General features: G+C 32.3%; 1 protein-coding gene across 1 annotated transcript in view; it reads right to left on the reverse strand.

Moving 5' to 3' along the window:
• The window catches only part of LOC143060987 (E3 ubiquitin-protein ligase rnf213-alpha-like), a 122,050-nt gene extending 101,953 nt beyond the window's left edge, over positions 1-20,097 (reverse strand). Inside the window, exons 1-6 of the mRNA XM_076233665.1 lie at positions 20,047-20,097; positions 19,279-19,564; positions 18,110-18,211; positions 16,930-17,031; positions 15,748-15,946; positions 15,062-15,355 (exon numbers count right to left, since the gene is read on the reverse strand). Coding sequence (XP_076089780.1) covers positions 15,062-15,355; positions 15,748-15,946; positions 16,930-17,031; positions 18,110-18,211; positions 19,279-19,564; positions 20,047-20,093 — 1,030 coding nt within the window. The 5' untranslated portion in view covers positions 20,094-20,097. The remainder of the gene's footprint in view (positions 1-15,061; positions 15,356-15,747; positions 15,947-16,929; positions 17,032-18,109; positions 18,212-19,278; positions 19,565-20,046) is intronic.
• Between the last annotated feature and the right edge of the window lie 586 nt (positions 20,098-20,683).

Consider the following 20,683-nt stretch of genomic DNA (forward strand, 5'->3'; position numbering starts at 1 on the left):
ACAGTTATCTAGATATGGAGCGGACACGATCTTCACCATAGGACATGGAGTTGTCAACTGAAACCAAAGTTTTTGACCTTGACCTTTGAGATAGAAAGTTGTACATAAATTATGACACACCCTTCGGTGTTAGTTTATTTACATGTCAAGTATAAACTTTGAAATGATAACGGTTATCTAGATATGGAGCAGACACGATCTTCACCACAGGACACGGGGTTGTCAACTGAAACCAAAGTTTTTGACCTTGACCTTTGAGATAGGAAGTTGTACATAAATTATGACACACCCTTTGGTGTTAGTTTATTTACATGTCAAGTATAAACTTTGAAATGATAACGGTTATCTAGATATGGAGTGGACACGATCTTCACCACAGGACACGGGGTTGTCAACTGAAACCAAAGTTTTTGATCTTGACCTTTGACCTAGGAAGTTGTACATACATCATGACACACCCTCTGGTGTTGGTTAATAAACATGTTAAGTACTAAGTATAAAATCATAACAGTTATCTAGATATGGAGCGGACACGATCTTCACCATAGGACATGGAGTTGTCAACTGAAACCAAAGTTTTTGACCTTGACCTTTGAGATAGGAAGTTGTACATAAATTATGACACACCCTTCGGTGTTAGTTTATTTACATGTCAAGTATAAACTTTGAAATGATAACGGTTATCTAGATATGGAGCGGACACGATCTTCACCACAGGACACGGGGTTGTCAACTGAAACCAAAGTTTTTGATCTTGACCTTTGACCTAGGAAGTTGTACATACATCATGACACACCCTCTGGTGTTGGTTAATAAACATGTTAAGTATTAAGTATAAAATCATAACGGTTATCTAGCGGACACAATCTTCACCACAGGACACGGGGTTGTCAACTGAAACCAAAGTTTTTGACCTTGACCTTTGACCTAGGAAGTTGCACATACATCATGACACACCCTCTGGTGTTGGTTAAAATGGATGTCAAGTATAAACTTTGAAATCATAACGGTTCTCAAGATATAGAGCGGACACGATCTTCACCACAGGACACAGGGTTGTCAACTGAAACCAAAGTTTTTTTACCTTGACCTTTGACCTAGGAAGTTGTACATACATCATGACACCCCTCTGGTGGTGGTTAATAAACATGTAAAGTATAAAGTATAAAATCATAATGGTTCTCTAGATATGGAGCGGACACAAAGTTAAAGTGTTACGGGCGCACAGACGCACGGACGGATCGAACAGACTGATCACTATAGGGCAACCCGCCTAAAGGCGGGGCCTTAATTAAAAATTTGCACCATTTAAAACATGAAATAAATGTAACTGACCATTATAAGTCTAATATAATATGCTTCTAGGACAATCCATCAGTGTTTTTTCTTTTGAGAGCCTTATTAACATGCCAATGGTAGGATATGAATCATGTATAAATGACTAAGACCGACTAAGACTAATTCGAGGGGAGGTCGAAAGGGTCCTGATCCCGAAATCCTGTGCTTAAAACCATGAAATACCGAGATGCAGAATTTAAAAAATTCATATCCCGAAATCCCAAAATCGAAAAATATTTTCCCAGATCCAGTAAGGATCAATCCCCAAATCCCGAGCTTAAAAACACCTGATCACGACGCCCCTAAAAAAGGTGCTGCCTCCCTCTAATCTCTACCTTACTTTCATTTTTGCCAAATCACTATTTTCCCTTTCAACAATAAATTTTTATGACCCATTTATGGGCATTATGTTTTCTAGTATGTGCATCCGTGCATTCGTTCTGTCGTCCATCCGTCTGTCCCACATCAAGTTTTTTGTCGAGGTAGTTTTAGATGAAGTTGAGCATGTTTTACTTATTTTAAGATATATGAAAGTGGTATGACCCCTTAAATAGTAAACATTTCAAAGAAAACAGTAGACAGAATCAGGGACTTTCTATACTCACATAGAAAGTCCCTGACAAAATACAGAGAGTCTCTATACATTAAAGTAGTATAATTGTAGTTTACATGTAGATAAATGCGAAAAAAATCTCTAAGGATATACAAATGTATAATGGTTGTGGTTCTTGCGATCTAAACACCATGATATGAAACGCGAAAAATAATTGTCCTCTCTAAGGAGGTATAATATTTGTGATTCTTGCGATCTAAACACCATGATATGGAGAACGCTCTGAATGGCTTATTTATTTTTCATTTTTGTTATCCATCATACGATTGGTTGTGTCACATGTATTACCTATTTTAATATATATTTAACTGATATGACTCCTTGAATAGTAAACTTCAAAGAAAACAGTAGACATAATACAGAGAGTCTATATATTAAAGTAGTATAATCGTAGTTTAGGTGTCATACCACTAATTACGCCCTTAAATTTAGAACGTATGTGAAAGTAGGCCTACTCGGACAAAAAATAGTGCATTAAAACTAACCAACAAATTGGAAGAAATGAAACTTTTGATGAAAGAGAAATATATTAAGACCATTTTGAGCTAAAATTTACTTGTTTATGAGTTTATTCAAAATTGAGGATTAATGCACCCCATAGATACTAATTTAAGATTTCCAGAAAACCAGGGGTTATTTTTAGTGGTACCTCTATTCAAAAGACCTTTTCTTTTTTATATGATTTTAAACACCTGTTGAAAATTGGCATGTAGAAAGCTGATACATGTACAATTCAGGATATACCTGGTTTCTATCAAGTTAAACTTAAGGTCAAGGATCAGTAAATGAACTAGTCCATAGATTTTTTTAAAATTTAGAACTCAATTAGATATTGAAAATATACATCAGAAAATATAAAAAAAAGTATATGTCACCGACTTCGTTTTCAAGAAAAATCTATTTTTAAAATGGTCCGAGAGGGTACTAAATTACATTGAATATATAGGGGAAATCTATATTTTTCTTCTACAATTTTCGGTTTCCGGTATAAATCACGTGAACCGCTCCATAGAATTTTGTTTAAAACTAATATTTTCTTCCTCTTTGTCTTACGAATTAGATGATATTAAAAAAAAATATGGTCACCGACTTCGTTTTCCCTGTAGAAGCGACGCAAACTTAACATTTTGGCAAAAAATCCCATCAAAATTCGTGACGTCGTAATTTTTATTACATAACGTCAAGTTATTATGCTAATAATTTCCAACGTTCTTCGTGTTGATTATGCACCGTGATTATGTGTTTCGTATTGATAGATTCTTTTTATCATAAGAGTCTGATAATTATCATTAATTTTTATTTAGTATTACTAATATTCTTTATTCTTTATATTTTAGCACCCCATTATACTCTTTTCCTTTTTTTCTTTTTTGCATTTTATTCTGCAATTTTTGCCCATTATTCTGCATTCCGTAAACCCCAAGCAGACCCTCTTTTATGGAACATTTTAAAAAGAAATTATACGTTGTAAAAAATATGATACATGTATGTTCATTATCAATATTCATATCTAAAACAATTACTAATTCAGACAAAAATACATTGTAAGTACATGAAAGCAAAAATTGTAAAAACTTAAAAATAGAAATCATCAGGGTTACTGTCTACAAGTTGACACAATAAAAGATGTAATTGAAGCTATATTTTTTATGCCCCCCTCAACTACCCCTGTACGTCTGTCCGTCCGTCATTCCGTCTGGCCGCCCGTCCTTCCGTCCGTCCGTCCCCCTTTATAGTTATTCCGCAAAACATCTACAGTTTGAATCCTAGAACGTTTTCACTTTGCTGTCTGTTTGCATGTGGTCGGGGTTTTGATCTTTATTGATATTTGCTCTAATGAGAGATAGTTGAACTTTGTCATTTTTGGGTAACCAATTCATGAATCTCTTAGACTATCTTGTAAGTCATCTGTTTACACTTTTTCTCCGTTCCGATATATGATTTGGCCACTTTTGAAAAAAAAAAACGGTTTCTTTAGCAGCGGAACATGTAATAGCTTGTGTTTTGGTACTATATCACGACAGAACGTGTTCTGTCCATATACTGCTGCTTAACATCGCATATATAAACAAACATTATATCAATGATTCTACAAATTCTTGAAAGAGTGTCGTGTGGTTATTTATACATCTGCAAGTTAACAAGTAAAACACGCAGACAAACTGACATCTTTGTTAATATCTGTTTTGTTCTGTATAAAATTTATTGAATACAAGTCTACAAAAACGTTTTAAAAAGTTTACTAAATGGTTATTGTTCCATAAGTGTACATATGTATGATCGAAGTATATATAGTATAGAATGAGTAAATGATACACAACATGCGACAAATAAGGGGGGGGGGGGGGGGGGGGGGGGGGGGTAGTAATAACAGGAAACTAAATTAAACTTAGGCTTTGATGGATGTAAACTTCAATAAAACTGGAAGTTACATAAGGGGAACAGGAAAATAAGAATATATTGCATCACTTACAACAACCTTTAAATTGACCAGTGATCTTTTATTCATTACTGACCAGGAATGACCGAGATAATCCAACAATTTTTTAAGAGTCCATATTAAGTGTGGACCTAAATGTTCTTTATCTTTAAATATAACGCTCATTCTGTAAAATCTTCAATTCACGATTTTGTAAAATCTTCAATTATCGATTTTGTAAAATCTTCAATTAACGATTTTGTAAAATTTTTCTATCATTACATGATTTCTTAATCCTGTACATGGTCTACACTATTGTATTAAATAACTATTTTATTTTCCGTTGTTATTCTTTATAATTTTGCAAACTTTTATGTTCAATTTTGACATTCGCCAGTATCCGTTATTCTGCAACTCCCTTTGAGATCTAATTATATGTGACAATAAATTAATGTGCTTCTCTCTCTGAATTGCGCTCTCTCAAGACATTGCACGGTCTTTGTAGTACAGTGTATTTTCCAGAAAATACATCGTGTAAAAACATTTCCAAGGAAACCAAACATACGGAGGTTGAGATATGACAAAAAAAAAAACAAGAAAAAAACAATCGCACACAGGCTGAGGCAAGACTGGAAATATTGTGTTTTGTTATTTAGTCCATCTACACAAATAAGGGGGGGGGACCTTTAACGGGACTCCGGGATAGGGTGTTTTTAAGCACGGGATTTCGGGATTGATCCTTTCTGGATCCGGCTATTGCTTTTTCGAATTTCGGGATGGCGGGATTTAAATTTCTATAAATTCGGGACCTCGGGATTTCATGTTTTAAAGTCCGGGATTTCGGGATCAGGACCCCTGCCACCTCCCCCCTTACAAATGCATATCACATGATGTCTTTTCCTTTTTAATTTTCTTTTGGTCTTATGTTGTTGTCTGGTTGCTGTCTTATTGAAGTACTGACTACTTACGGGATTTACATTTTACTTTAGGTACTGAAAGTCTGTGACACTGTGCATATTTTTCAGTACAGTAGGTATATAGTAGTAGTATGATCGAAATAATCTCGTTCTCAACCTTCAAGTTCTATGAGTGAAATAGAATTGAGAACAGTTCTATTTTATATTTGTGATGCTACTTTCAGCTAGGGTACATTTTTTTTTATTCGGTTAATTTTTATATATAACAATTTCCTTTGAGGAGACAACCATACGAATCAATACTATTAGGATACTAAGCCATGTATAAATCTTCCAACCATATACTATTTATACATGTATCTATTTAAAGATTTGTGCTCTATTTTTAACATCGAAATTGCGGACGTGAAAGAAAACACCATTACAAAAAAAACAACAACATTAGAATACAAAAGGTAGCGATGGATTAATGATCGTAAAACATCATTTTTGTTTATTTTTAATTTGTTATAGTTTAAAAACTGTGTATGAATATTAAACTGTTGTTCCAACCGTGAACAAGGTTAATTAATCTAAGTGTATTATAGTTTAGTGCCAACTATGACTGACTGACAGCAGCAGCGAATTTATGACCAGTATTAGTTTATGTGGTTCATTTCCTTTTCTCTAATTTGAAAATATTTTTACTTGTTCCGACTGGTGTCAGTGATAATTTTCAAAATATGGGATATATAGTCTTACCGTACAATACCAAGTTTTAACTTTAGTATTAATGTCCCAAACTTGCACCCCCTACTGCTTATTTTCGGCTAGACGATGTCTTAATTTTCCCAGTGAATATAGGGTTTTTGTAAGGACAGTTTTGACATACTACATATATAGAATACTTCCGAGACCACACTGTTTTTTCTCATCCCAATTATGTAGAAACAGTAGTGAGAAACAGTTTTCACACTTGTTTCAACTGGTCAGCAGATATATACAAACTCTACCACCCTACGTCCCTGACGCCATTCAAACACCTGATTTTCATTTTGAAGATCGTCTTCGTGACTGTTTTCATATTCATTTTCAATTTTTAATTTTAGAAAAACAAGTTCATTCTCCTAGAAGTAACATACTTTCCGTCAAATTTACCGTTGACGTTGTCCCATCGAAAAGTCGCCGGGTGCAATTTTAACATTGCAAAATCTGGTCAAAGGGACGTAATTCGTACAAAACGTCGCAATATTTCGCGGAATCCGCTAGACGGCGTTCATTTACTGTTACTTGACCTTAAGGTAAAATATTTAGAAAGCTGTGAAAATTGTAAAATTTGGTTGAACAGATAGGGACTTTTAATTAGTGGTATGACACCTTTAAGCAAAATGCGGTGAAACATCAAAATCAGAAAACAATTGTTTTTTTTGTCTTAACTGATCATTTGAGATCATAGTAGCCACATTTCAATCTTTTTGGGGGCAAAATGTCACAAATTGCAAATTTAGAGGCTAAAACTTGAGTTTGTGCTATTTTTAGCTTTTCCCATCCTGACAATATGCTTTTATATAAAAAATGTCCTAAATAATGTTATAAATGCACAGAAAATTATTCTGTGGTATTAAACATTGAAATATAGGTTGTTTACTACCCCCAAACAAATTTTGTCATGCAGATTTAATGAAATTATTTGATTTTTACCCCTTATATCATTGCGTCATACTATGTACTTGGCAGATAGCATAGCCTTATGTAAACACTGCAGAAACTCACAAAAGTACCATTTATTATTCCAAATGAAATTTTTATATCTTAAATTTTATTAACTGATGTAAATAAACACAGTTAAATGACCATGAGTGCACTTTTGATCAATTTGTAGTACTTTACTGACACCAGATGAAAAAAAAGGGGTGTCAATATTCCTTGACACTTCAATACCTTGGATTTTTTACTTAATTATTTGCAAAAATTGTGGAAAGTCTTTAAAGATGTAGAACAAACAAGGAAAAATCAGCAAAAACTGATCTTGATATTGAAAGTTTGTGTTCCTGTAGCCCAAAATGAAATTTCAAGTATTTTCTATCAAAGTCATACATTACAGTCAGTTTAAATTGAGCTGTGAAATTTTTAATATAAGTCGCATAATGCTCAGATAGGCTGTTTTTAACTACAAATTGACTAAGGATTAAGAATAAAGCAACATAAAAGATTTGTAATCAACTTTTTTGTCTCTTTAGGTGTCATACCACCAATTACGCCCTTAAATTTAGAACGTATGTGAAAGTAGGCCTACTCGGACAAAAAATAGTGCATTAAAACTAACCAACAAATTGGCAGAAATGAAACTTTTGATGAAAGAGAAATATATTAAGACCATTTTGAGCTAAAATTTACTTGTTTATGAGTTTGCATTCAAAATTGAGGATTAATGCACCCCATAGTATACTAATTTAAGATTTCCAGAATATACCTGGTTTCTATCAAGTTAAACTTAAGGTAAAATATTTAGAAAGCTGTGAAAATTGTAAAATTTGGTTGAACAGATAGGGACTTTTAATTGGTGGTATGACACCTTTACATGTAGATAACAGCGATAAATAATTGTCTTCTATAAGGAGGTATAATAGTTGTGGGTCTTGCGATCTAAACACCATGATATGGAGAACGCTATGATTAGCTTATTTATTTTCCATTTTTGTTATCTATCATACGATTGGTTGTATTTGTGCATGTTTCAAACCGGAAGTTTTATCTATGACTAAAAGTCAGTCCGATGACGGAATCATATCCGCACTCCTTTTTTGTCATTTTTCTCCCAAAATAACTCAACCTTAATAATCATAAGAATGAATGACAAATGCGACTATGCATGTTACCTATAGGACACAGAGGCATGATGATTGGTTTATTGTGGAAGGAAGAGAAGCGACACACAAATTGAGGTCTTCTCGTTTAATAGTATAGATTAGGTACAGATGTATTCAGTCTTATTGAGGTTTCAAGTATTTGGTAACTAGAAAGTTGATGTTGTTGAGTATGCAGCATGTTCACATAAAGCCTGATGACAAAATTCAGGAAGCTCTGATTTGTTTACTTAGAAAAATGCAATGGGAATTTCAAGTGAAGGACAGAAAACAGAGGTATAACAGTATAACACTTCTTTGAGAGTGGGGGTATACAGATTAATTGATTATTATTGAGAAAGTCACTTAATCATCTAACTTAATGTAAACAAATGAACTGTGGAAATTAATTTAAGGTTAGTAGACCTTTGGCAGATAGACAAGTACACATTGATGATGATGTTCTGATTAAGTGAAGTTGACCTTTTATTTATAGATACTGAGAAACTGAACTAATAATAAAAAAAATATTATTGGACAATGAACCATAAAAACATCAAATTTATTGCAACCCTGTCATATAGAATTGTACACAAAACAACAACTCTTAGACATAGGCGGATCCAGGGGGGCTGGGGGCCCGGGCCCCCCCCCCTTTTGTGGGAAAAATTTGGTTGATTATATAGGGAATCATTGAAGCATGACTGGAGCGGGCCCCCCTTAGGTCAGTCAGCGGGCCCCCCCCTTAGGAAAAGTTCTACATCCCCCACTGTTAGACAAAGTACAGCTGAACTACCAAATTAAACTATAACAATAAATACTATAATTGGGTATAGTTTACAGTGAGTTGACTGTTAGTGTTGCTCTCCACCAATTGCAACTCATTCAAAATTTTGACCAATTTGCAATTCGTTTTATTAAACCAAATTGTTCAACTGGTCAGAAAATTGAACAAATTGTTCAGTCAAAATATGAAAGTGCAAGGTGATAAAATAAAATATACTTACAATCCTATAAGACTTTAACTCCACTTTAATGATGTTGTGACAAAAATTAGTTTATCAGTTTGTATAGTTATATTATATTCATTTCCATGCTGAAGGGGAACTGTTTATTTTGAATTGCTATTAAATTGTCCAAACTAAGCTTTCATATAGTTTTTCTTTCTAAAAGTATTCTATATTTATAAGAATCAGATATATTTTAAATAAAACATCATATATTCAGTAAAATATGTGTGAAATAACAATATGCTATTGATAAATTTTCAGGGGAGATAACCTAAAATATTATTCTTTTGAATAAGACTTTTTGAAAGAAAAGTTATTATCTCCCCCATGGAAACTTCCTACAAACATATATTGCAATTTTACACATATTTTACTGAATATGAAATGTTTTAATTCACATAATGTCTGATTCTTATAAATATATAGAATACTTTTTTGAATTGCTATTAAATTGTCCAAACTAAGCTTTCATATAGTTTTTCTTTCTAAAAGTATTCTATCTATAATACTAAAATTACGAGGTCCAACTTGTCAGCCGTCATCACGTAAAAACGACGAATAAAAAAATTCAACTTTATATATAACTAATATAGTACAAAGGTGTAGATTAAAAATTACACCACTCCAGGCCCTTTTGTTTTCCACGTAATTAATATTGCCAATAATTAAGAAGTTCCGGGTCGAGTCCGATACCGATACCAATAGTATATTCACCTGTTACCAATTACCTTATCTGTACGTTCCGCATCTGACAGGCGCACCACCAAACGTTGTATTCAGGATTAATATGTTATATAGTATTACACGGGTCATAATCACAGGGTTGTCACTACTTAATTGTCAAATTGTTACCTATTGTAGTATTTTAATCAGTTAGACTTTCTAAGATAACAATACGAATACTAAAAATCTGGACTAAAATAAGGCGTATAGGTACAGTTTTCAATTTGTTAGCGGGCATGACGTAAAACAGCGAATCAAAGAATTCAACTTTATTTATGACTAATAATGGACAATGCTGTTGATTAAAAAGTACTCCATTCCAGGACCTTTTGTTTTCCAAATAATTAATATTATCAATAATTGATAAGTTCCAGTTCGACGGGTTCAAACAGAAAGATTTGAAAGCGGAGAAAACTGTGTATCTTATAATCGGCATGACTTTATCAAATGACAATACTAATACTATAATAAGGCTTGCGCATAGTTATATACTTCAGTCACGGACCTGCGATATCACGGGTGTGTTCTAGTATTTATAAGAATCAGACATTGTGTGAATTAAAACATTTTATATTCAGTAAAATTGCAATATATGTTTGTAGGAAGTTTCCATGGGGGAGATAATAACTTTTCTTTCAAAAAGTCCTTATTCAAAAGAATAATATTTTAGGTTATCTCCCCTGAAAATTTATCAATAGCATATTGTTATTTCACACATATTTTACTGAATATATGATGTTTTATTTAAAATGATATCTGATTCTTATAAATATAGAATACTTTTAGAAAGAAAAACTATACAAAAGCTTAGTTTGGACAATTTAATAGCAATTCAAAATAAACAGTTCCCCTTCAGCATGGAAATGAATATAATATAACTATACAAACTGATAAACTAATTTTTGTCACAACATCATTAAAGTGGAGTTAAAGTCTTATAGGATTGTAAAGTATGTTTTATTTTATCACCTTGCACTTTCATGACTTGGCTGTTGTTTTCTACATAGGCGAGTGACTTTAACCATAAAATTAAATTTTTAATGCACCTACCTAACACACGGCTAAATCATATATCATTTGAAAGCTACCCATCTGTACTATCTGTTTTGCCCGGTCGTAAAAAAAATCGTACGGTGCAATTTCCGTCAAATCAAGATCAAAGGCCAAGGACGAATAAGTGTATATTTTCTAAGATTTCAGCCTGATTGCATAATATGACTTTTATATACTAAATTCACATATGCAAACAATTTAAACTTTTAGCAGAGAGATTAACAGTCATTATTCAAATGCATTTTTTAATATTTAAAGCGTGTTTTTGACGGAGAGCACATGTTTCCTGAAATTCGAGTAAAAGTTAACAAAATGTGTGAAAACCCAAATTTTTCTTTCTGGTGCAAATGCTAATCAATTAAAACTAAGTAAAACCCTGTAATGACTATCAAAGAAGTTTTTGACATCATAAAATTCCCTAAAATTATGCTTACTTCTAATCAAACAGCAAATCATAACAACGCATACAGTTGCCCAAAATACCGCCATCTGCGAAAAAACAGCTTTTAAGCATTTCTTCCTATTTAAACATTGTATGTGGTCAATATAAGATTTAATAAACAAATTCTTAAGAATCTGAAAAATTTAGAGTAAAAAAATATGTGTGCGAATCATCTTATTGCTTGAAATAAAGGGGGTGAAACTAAGAGATTGCAATCTGCATTGTAACTACCAGACTGAAATAAACATATTTCGACTTTTCTAATTCAATAATTGTTTGTTGCGAAGCTTCATTATAAATATTGATGTAGTGAAAAGACATTTTATTTATTTAATGTGAATTGAAACTTTAAACCAAAATAAATAGAAAATAAATTGATGAAAATTGAAATTTCAAAGAATTTCAAAAACTAGTAAACACATTATAAAACTTGACTACTTGATTGCTTAAATTGCGTTGTTCTTTGTTTACATGCATTCATAAATTCATCAAATAAGAATAATTTTGAAGAAAAAATATCCATTAATACGGAAGATTCTAGTTACAACTAGACTTTCTGAATAGTTTGAATGACTAGTTCATTTTTCATACGAGAATGACTTCATGCAAGAGTTTCTGGTGACGACTGAAAAGAAGCTTCACTTTCAATTATATAGATGATGTCATCTCACTGAAAAGTGCAAAATTTGTGACAATGTTGGACACGTATTTTCCATTGAAATTGAAAATAAAAGACTCAACAGATATAGTTTACTCTATCACGTATCTTGAAATCGATGATGAGGGTTGGTTGAGAACAAGTTTTACGACAAAAGAGATGAGCATAAAACAACCCATAAAAACACCCCTTACTACCAAATTATAAACTTTTCATTTCTATGTAACAACTTTATAGCAACGCCTGCATATCTATATATCTATACTACTAAAGGAGGAGACCGATTTCATTGAGCCTCAACTCCTCTGAAATAAAGGCATAAAGGCAACTATAGTATACCGCTATTCAATAGTCATCAATCGATTTACTAGTAACTGAAATAAATCCGGGTCACAAAGCAAAAACTAGGAAAACGCATCAACTATAAGAGGAACACAACGATATAACAGAAACACAGAACTGCTACAAAAACAAACGCCAACATACAAAGAAACAGATTATTCGATACAAACTGCCATATGCCTGACTCGGTACAGGACATTTGAAGAAAATGGTGGTTTAAACATGTTTTAAACCAGAGTTCAAATGCAAAGTTGAAATCATCCCTTTGAAAATTTCATGGACGCCACTACGAGTTGGTTGACAATTATGAGATATCTGTTTCGCCAGATGACGACTGATAAGTTCCATCGACGTAACCAAATTGCCGTCATTTCTGTCGTGAATGTCACCAACCGAATAAGGCTTGGCACCGAGTTAGGCAATACATGAGCCACAAGACGGGTAAAAGAGAGCAGTGGTGTAGTGGTCAGTGCATGGGACTACTAACACAAACTTAAGGTTCCTGGTTCGATTCCCGTTCCGTGATGACAATTTCAGGGACTGAATTTTTGGCTCTTCCTTGACACCATTTGTGAGTATGGTCTTGAGGAAACGATGAAAGTCCGTCGGAAGGGGACGATAAATGGCTGACCCGCGTTAAAAGAGAGCCATATCTCTTGCACGTTAAACACACCTTTGTAGATTTCAAAAAAGAGCAGGCTAATGCCGCTACAAGGCAGCATTCGCACCCGCAAAGTGGAAAGCAATTAATTTAAGTTGCAAAACTTGTTTCCCAATCCACTATAAATAAATATGTTTAAACTAAGACGGGTGTCACATGTGGAACATGATCTGCCTACCCTTTGGGAGCCCCTGAGTTCAATCAATTATTTTTAGGGGTTTGTGTAACTCAATCTGTAGTTTTATATGTTGTATTTTGTATACTGTTGCTTGTCTTGTTCGTTTTTTGCCCGGCTTTGTCAGTTTGTTTTTAATTATGAGTTTGATGTCCCTTTGATATATTTCGTCACTATTCAAGTAGTAAAAGGTTTCAAAATTATAGATCAGTGTAGCTAAATGTATCATGATAACGATTTTGATCTATATATATATATATCACCGTGAGCAAATTAAGTTATTTTCACGGATATTTGTCTTATTGCGTTAATCTTCTTCACTTTACTTTGAGGTGATTTTTTGGCCGATTTTCATTACTGAAAGTTAATGTCTTTAAAGTAAAATAATACCAAAGGGACAATCAACATCTCAAGCCATGAATCAAATAAAGTTAATTAAAACCATGAACAAAATAAAATTAAAGTCCAAGAGACGAACAACAGTCCAAAAAACACAGCATACCATGAAAACCAACACTCCTAAAACAGCGAATGATCTTATGAGGTCAGGAAGGGTATTTAACGTTTTCATTTTGTTATTTCACAACTGCTTATAGTGTTTTACATACACAATGGCATGCATTGGTATTTTTAAAGCTTATGTAGAAAATGCTCAAAGCGTCTTTTATTCAAATAATGAAAGCGATTAAATTCTAAACACATTTAATTTGACTTACTATAACACGATTTTAAACTAAACAAGAAGCAGCCGCATTTTATTTAGTTCGTTTACATCCAGCTTTAGATAACCAAGTGTTTCTAAACAAGGTTACTTATTTCAATGTTGCCTACGATTTAGTCGCAAAGTAATGTTTGCATTTAAACATGATTATAAAAAGTAAAAAAGTTTGACTTCGTAAAAAACATATTTTAACCTCAATTACCTCACATATATTCTTTTCTTACTGTAAATACCCTTTCTTTATTATGGAAAATCATTCTCCTCCCTGATATTCACAATTAGCGATGTGCTATTTTAACATAGATTAACAAAATGATCGCTATTTGCAGATGGCAGATTTTTGGGCAACTGCAAACACTTCAATAGAAGGCTGTTCCATGAACATTAATTAATAATTGCATCTTAAAATTACAAAACAAATATTCCTTGACCTAAAACATATACATTTATCTATTTTTTTAGCATACAAATATCGATTTCCCAAGATATATTTTGCTTTTTGGATAATTTTTCATTTTTTTAGGATTTGTGATAAATTTCAATTTTCGGGAAATTTTGCGCATCGAATCTCTTATTTTTTGTTTGATTTGGAAATTATGTATGATGTTCCATAAAGTTCATATGATCTTTTGGAAAATTTTATGGTACAAGAATTAGAAAATGGCGTTTTATTTAGTAATCGCAAAAATTAGAATGTTTTTTCATGACCTTTGACCTTGATTTAACAAAAACTGCACCGTACGATTTTTTTACGACCGGACAAAACAGAAAGTACAGATTAACAGCTTTCGAATGATATATGATACAGCCGTGTGTTAGGTGGGTGCATTAAAGTCGTTAACTATGCGTCTTTTTGAAATAAGTCACTCGCCTAACAGCAGTTGGTTCAAATTTCTGACCAGTTGAACAATTTGATTTTAAAAAACAAATTGCAATTTGGTCAAAATTTTGAATGAGTTGCAATTGGTGGAGAGCAACACTAACAGTCAACTCACTGTAACAAAGAATTAAATTGTTCCGTGAAATACACATTTTCTAACAGCTTGTATACAGAATTTAGCAAATCCATGAAAATTCAAGTTTTCCTCAATCCACGAAAATTGGTATCCACAAAAATAAATGAATACCCAGTGTAGGTTTATATAAAAAATACCCAAAACCTACCTCCACAATTTCTACACACATAAATAAAATGCTGAACAACTGATAGATCTGACTCATAGGCAACAACTTGCATTTGTCTCAGATTGGCTGACTGTAAAACAATGTCTTTTCCAACATGAAGGTTTTCCATCTCCTGGATTATTTTCAGGAAATTATCTCTGTTGGAACAAATGCTGTTTAGGTTATGAACAGTTACATTTCCATCATACAATTCTTGACATGCAGTCTTGAGATAAACCATGAATTGGTACATATGATCCCGACAATCTTTTTCCAGAGCCGTTGAATATTTGTCTAAAATATAAAAAAATGCAAATTCATCTTTCATAATACTCTAAGCCAATCAACTTTTCCACATGTTTTATGCTAATAATACTTTCAATGTTTTTCCCCAGATTTTTCAGACTTTCAGAAATTTTTCAATATTGGTAACCAATTTTAATAGTCCAGCAGTTACTATACCTGCTTACAATGTTGACAACACAGCTAGAAAACAATAGACATTACAAAACAGTCAGAAAATTAAATATTAAACAATCCAAACCCTTCATAAAACAATATTCCAATAAATCCTGACTGTTTGCGGTTAAAAAAAGATTAAAACATCCATTCAAACATTGTCTCAATTAGAATGTTAAACTGACCATAAGGTTCATATATAAATCAATATTTTTTGTATAACTTACTATACATCTTGACAAAAACAGGAAAAGATGGCCAGGAAATTGTCTCTGCAAGAAAACTTTCAATATTGGTAATTTTTTCAGGATGGAGGTTTCTTTCAAAAACATAGGACAATAAATGTCCATAATGTACCAGTCTGTTTTCTTCAATTCCATCTTCAAGGCAACTCACTTCCAAAAATGAAGGACATCTTTCAATAGCCTGGAAATTAAAATGTCCTCAAATAGAAGACAGCTTTCCTAACAATGAATTGAGGTCATCATGACTTTTACATGTTAATATATCAACCGTGTTTTTTAAACAAGAAATCAATTGAAGAGTGTGATCAAATTTGGTTCAATAACATATCTTTGTGTATTTCCCTGAACTGTCTCTGAATGACCCCATTTCTGTCTATGAAATATCTTCCGAGTTCATGCAACAATCCTTTCTTTATTATGAAGTCAAAGGTTTTAAACTGTAATTTAATATGTTGTGGTAACTCGCTTGGTTTTAAGTAATGACAGACAAATATGCATACAAGTGTGAATATGTCTAATAGGTTCCAATTGGTCTTGTAGTTTTAGTAGAGAAGATTTTTTGTAAAAGTCTTCCCTACACAATATGCATGTAGATAGAAGAGTATATTTCGTAATATAGGTGGACAAAAAAGAAATATTTGTTTCTTATGTTATCTTTAACAACAAGAATGTGTCCCTAGTATATGGATGCCCCACTCGCACTATCATTTTCTGTGTTTAGTGGACCGTGAAATTGGGGTAAAAGCTCTAATTTGGCATTTAAATTAGAAAGATCATATCACGGGAAATATGTATACTAAGTTTCAAGTTTATTGGACTTCAACTTCATCAAAAACTACCTTGACCAAAAACTTTAACCTGAAATTTGCACTATCATTTTCTATGTTCAGTGAACCGTGAAATTGGGGTCAAAACACTAATTTGGCATTAAAATTAAATAGATCATATCATACGGCACATGTGTACTGAGTTTCAAGTTGATTGGACTTAACTTCCTTGACCAAAAACTTCCAATATGAAGTGGGACGAACACACTGAAGGACAGACGGACGGATGAAAGGACGGACAGACCAGAAAACATAATGCCCCTTTACTATCGTAGGTGGGGCGTAAAAACATAATTTCATGAAAATAATTTCTTGTGGTCATATCAAAATGTCTTACCTTAAGTGCACTTTTGCTTAAGACCTCTTGCAATTTTCCATGAAAATCATCCACATGATCACAATAAGCATCCAACAAGTCTTTTAAATCCTTTGCTTCTGTCTGAAATAGGAAGATAAAAAAACATAAGTACTGGACAGTTACACAGTTCAACTCATGTCCTTTGCAGCCTCTTGCACATCTTCTCAATATTTTTTTGTTTTAATGATTGTAAAGGGTACTATCATTCCCTTGAAAATTCTTTTAACTAAAAATCAACTGATCTTTAATAGTTACTTCCAACAATGTAAATATTGAAAATACTGTAGAGTATTACATTACTTAAGAAAAGGCATACATTACAGCAATATAGAGCGCATGATAAGACATCGATTTTTATGAGTAAAGTTCCATTACTCATCAATATCAAATCAGAAATTTATAAAAAAAAAATAAAAAAAACCTCAAGGGAGCTTATTTCGATAGATATTTCAATAGATAAAAACCACCGAAGTTTCATAAAAACTATTCAAAGCATTTTAGAGTAATTGACTGAAAACTGGAAATGAATAAAATCCAAAAATCCTAAAACTCAGAAATGTAAAATCGAAAAAAATTATAAAAATCAAAAGAGAGCTTACATCAATAAATAGATATAAACAATTATTTAAAGTTTCATGAAAGTTGGTAAAATCATTTTTGAATTATTGTAGGACATGTTGACTATGGAAAGTCTGACGGATGGACAGATGGAGAGACAGACAGACAAACCAAAGAGTATCCTTGCAAAGGATTCAATTTATTTAGGTTTTGATATAATAAGGTTCCAAATATCAAGGGACATGTGGAACTTTAAAAATTGCCTCAAGTATAAAAAAAGAGGCTCGACCAAGAGTAAATGATATGATGGTTTTGTGCATTTAAAAATTGTTGTGAGATAAAATAAGATTTTTAAAAGACAAAATGTCTCTGTATGAAAGTTTTCATAGGGATATCATTAAGCTTATGAATCTTGTTTAAAGTATAAAGTCCCATAACTGAGTCATGAAAAGCATTTTTTTCCCAATCAAAGGGAAGCCTTAAGTCATCAATCCCAACAACAGCGTGAAGTTTGTAGTATTTGATTCAAGCATACAGGAGCTAGTGTGTGACATTGTAAAAGGCAAATAAATCTTCATGCTTATGTTTAAATGATATTTACCATGCTGTTCAGAGCATTTTCCAGTCTGTTTTGTATGAACCTGATAAATCCTTCTTTTACTGTTCCATCTGGTATTTTCATCTCAAAAGCCTCATTCCACAACTAAAATAATCAACATAGATTGAATCTAAATTTGATAGTTAATAATTTTTTATCAGAGGGTAATCATTAAATTTTACCAACACAAGTATGATTTAAGAATTTTATAAGGTGAGGTTTTGTAATTTGTGTCAGATATTCAGACTCCTTGGTGTTTTTCCATACAATACAAGGTAAAATATTTTGACCCATAACACCTATTCATCTTTTAATATAAGACTTAATAGATCATAAAAGATCATTTGACGAAATTTAAGCAGATTCTTGATTTTCTTTCTTTTCATTTGAGACCCAAATGATACCAATGCAAAGATAAGGTAAAAGTCTAAGTCAGCCTTTTCCCCCCATATTTTATGAATCAAATATCTCGAAAAGAAGCTCCATGACCTATCAATATTTTTAGCTTATTTTGATCCTTAACTAATACCCTTCCAGCATATAGTATAAATTTTAAATTCTTGATTTATTTGACATCACCTTAGATCACCTAAGTACATCCTTAGAGTAAAAACAAATCATATTTCTAGATTTGGCATGCTCAATAAGGGCAATAATTGCTATTGAGTCTACTGATGATTTAAACCATGTAAATTTTTTTGTAAATCTCGTCTCGCTTATAAGTTATCATGATTTAATAAATTTTCTCTCTATATATTCTTAGACAGTAATTTCCAGTTATTTTTTCTATTTGCCAATGAAGATTATTATTCAGTCGTAAGATTATTCAAACTGTCCTGCTGGTCATGTAGAGCTTAAGATGATCTCTAGATGACTGTTCATTATTTTGTGGGTTATAGGATTGCCTATTTCTCATTGATAAATACTCCATATCAATCTTTACATACATATAAACAGGCAAGATAAATTGCAATTACATTCATTTTGTGGGTTCAGAAACGTCTCAAAATTTCTGGTTTAAAGGCTTATAACTTTGAAAATTCACAAGATTATAGCCAGTTGTTGAATATTTTTTGCAAGGTAGAATCAAGTAATGCACCAATCTTTATTTCAAAGTGATTCATAAATCATTTAAGCGAGTTTTGAACAAGATTTCTAATAACTAAAATTACCATTAGCCATTTGGCTATAGTGCCTGTCACTTGTTTTGCTGTTTCAAGTCTTTTCACAATGTGCTCTTCATATTTCATACGAACATTATTGTGTTTAGAACTTTTCTTGTCCATTCCAGCTGCAGTCAAGCAATTTTCAAATACATGTATAGCACATAAGAAAGTCTCAACTCCTGAAATGCACAGCTTAGTTTTCAGAATACTTTTAAAATCTTTTGCCAAACACTGGTCAACTACATCTGCTCCAATTCTATAAGCTCTTTTTACCATTTCTGCTGTTGCTTTGCTGCATAAAGTGAATAAACATACAGTCAGTTACAGCAAATTTATGAGTATCCAGTACAAAATTACCTGAATACATCAGAGAGCTTCACTCACTTGTTTGCGTACATAGGCGGTGTTTCAAAAGTTCTTGTTTTGCTATAAGTTACAACCTTCATTTTCTTGATGAAATCCATAAAGACATATATTTCAGGAGTGTGTGAATAGAACTGTTCTTTGTCATGCAAATGAAACAATTCTAGACCTTTTTTCATTCTCTTATTATCTGCTTTTTGGTCAGATTATTGTCACTTTGACATATTCCACATTTCCATTCTCAATTTATTTAAAGTGTACAGTTGCACAGAAATAAGGTGGATAGCGTCAAAGTGAGCATATGTAAGTACTTAGCATGTAGTATGTATATTAACAAGGCCCAATCTAGAACACTTTTAGAATTCTTTTAGATTGGTCATGTTAAAGGGTTTTTGTTTAATCAATACTTACCTTTTACAGTCTAAATTGTTTGCCTGACATGAAATCTTGACAAACATTCCTTGTTGACGCTGTAAATAAATATAAATTTTATGTCAGATATTTTCAATATCAGAAAAATAAAATAAATTTTAATTTCAAGATTCATTCTATCATCATCAGCTGCAAATGTAATGTTCATTGGACATTCAATGGGTAAATTAAATAGGAATATAGAAAAAAAAAATGCTCTTAAAAGTTACTATTTTAAAAACTGAAAAAAAGCCTTTTGAAATTAAAATTAAAAAAAACTTAATAAACTGAACACAGTGAAAAAACTATAAGCTAGAGTACTTATAACAAGTGCATGTTAAGTAAATATTTATTTGTTAAACAACCGATGTAAAAACAAAAGGAAGGTTCATTTTGTGCAATCTTCATTCTTCTGTGTAGTGCTTAACAGACTTGTTAGCCTGTTCATCTGTATCTTTTTAGTTGTTGTGACTAAATATTTTGTCTTTATTTCTTACTTTTGTCACTCATATTTTCACTTTTGTAAGTCACAACTACATTTTTCTCTGTAATCAGATATAAAGATCTTACATAAGATTTTCCTTAATGTTTTTGATAAATCTAAACCTTTCCTCTAAATCAAAATGTATGTTATTTT

Source organism: Mytilus galloprovincialis, chromosome 1 (genome assembly GCF_965363235.1).
Source record: "Mytilus galloprovincialis chromosome 1, xbMytGall1.hap1.1, whole genome shotgun sequence".
Classification (NCBI taxonomy): Eukaryota; Metazoa; Mollusca; class Bivalvia; order Mytilida; family Mytilidae; genus Mytilus; species Mytilus galloprovincialis.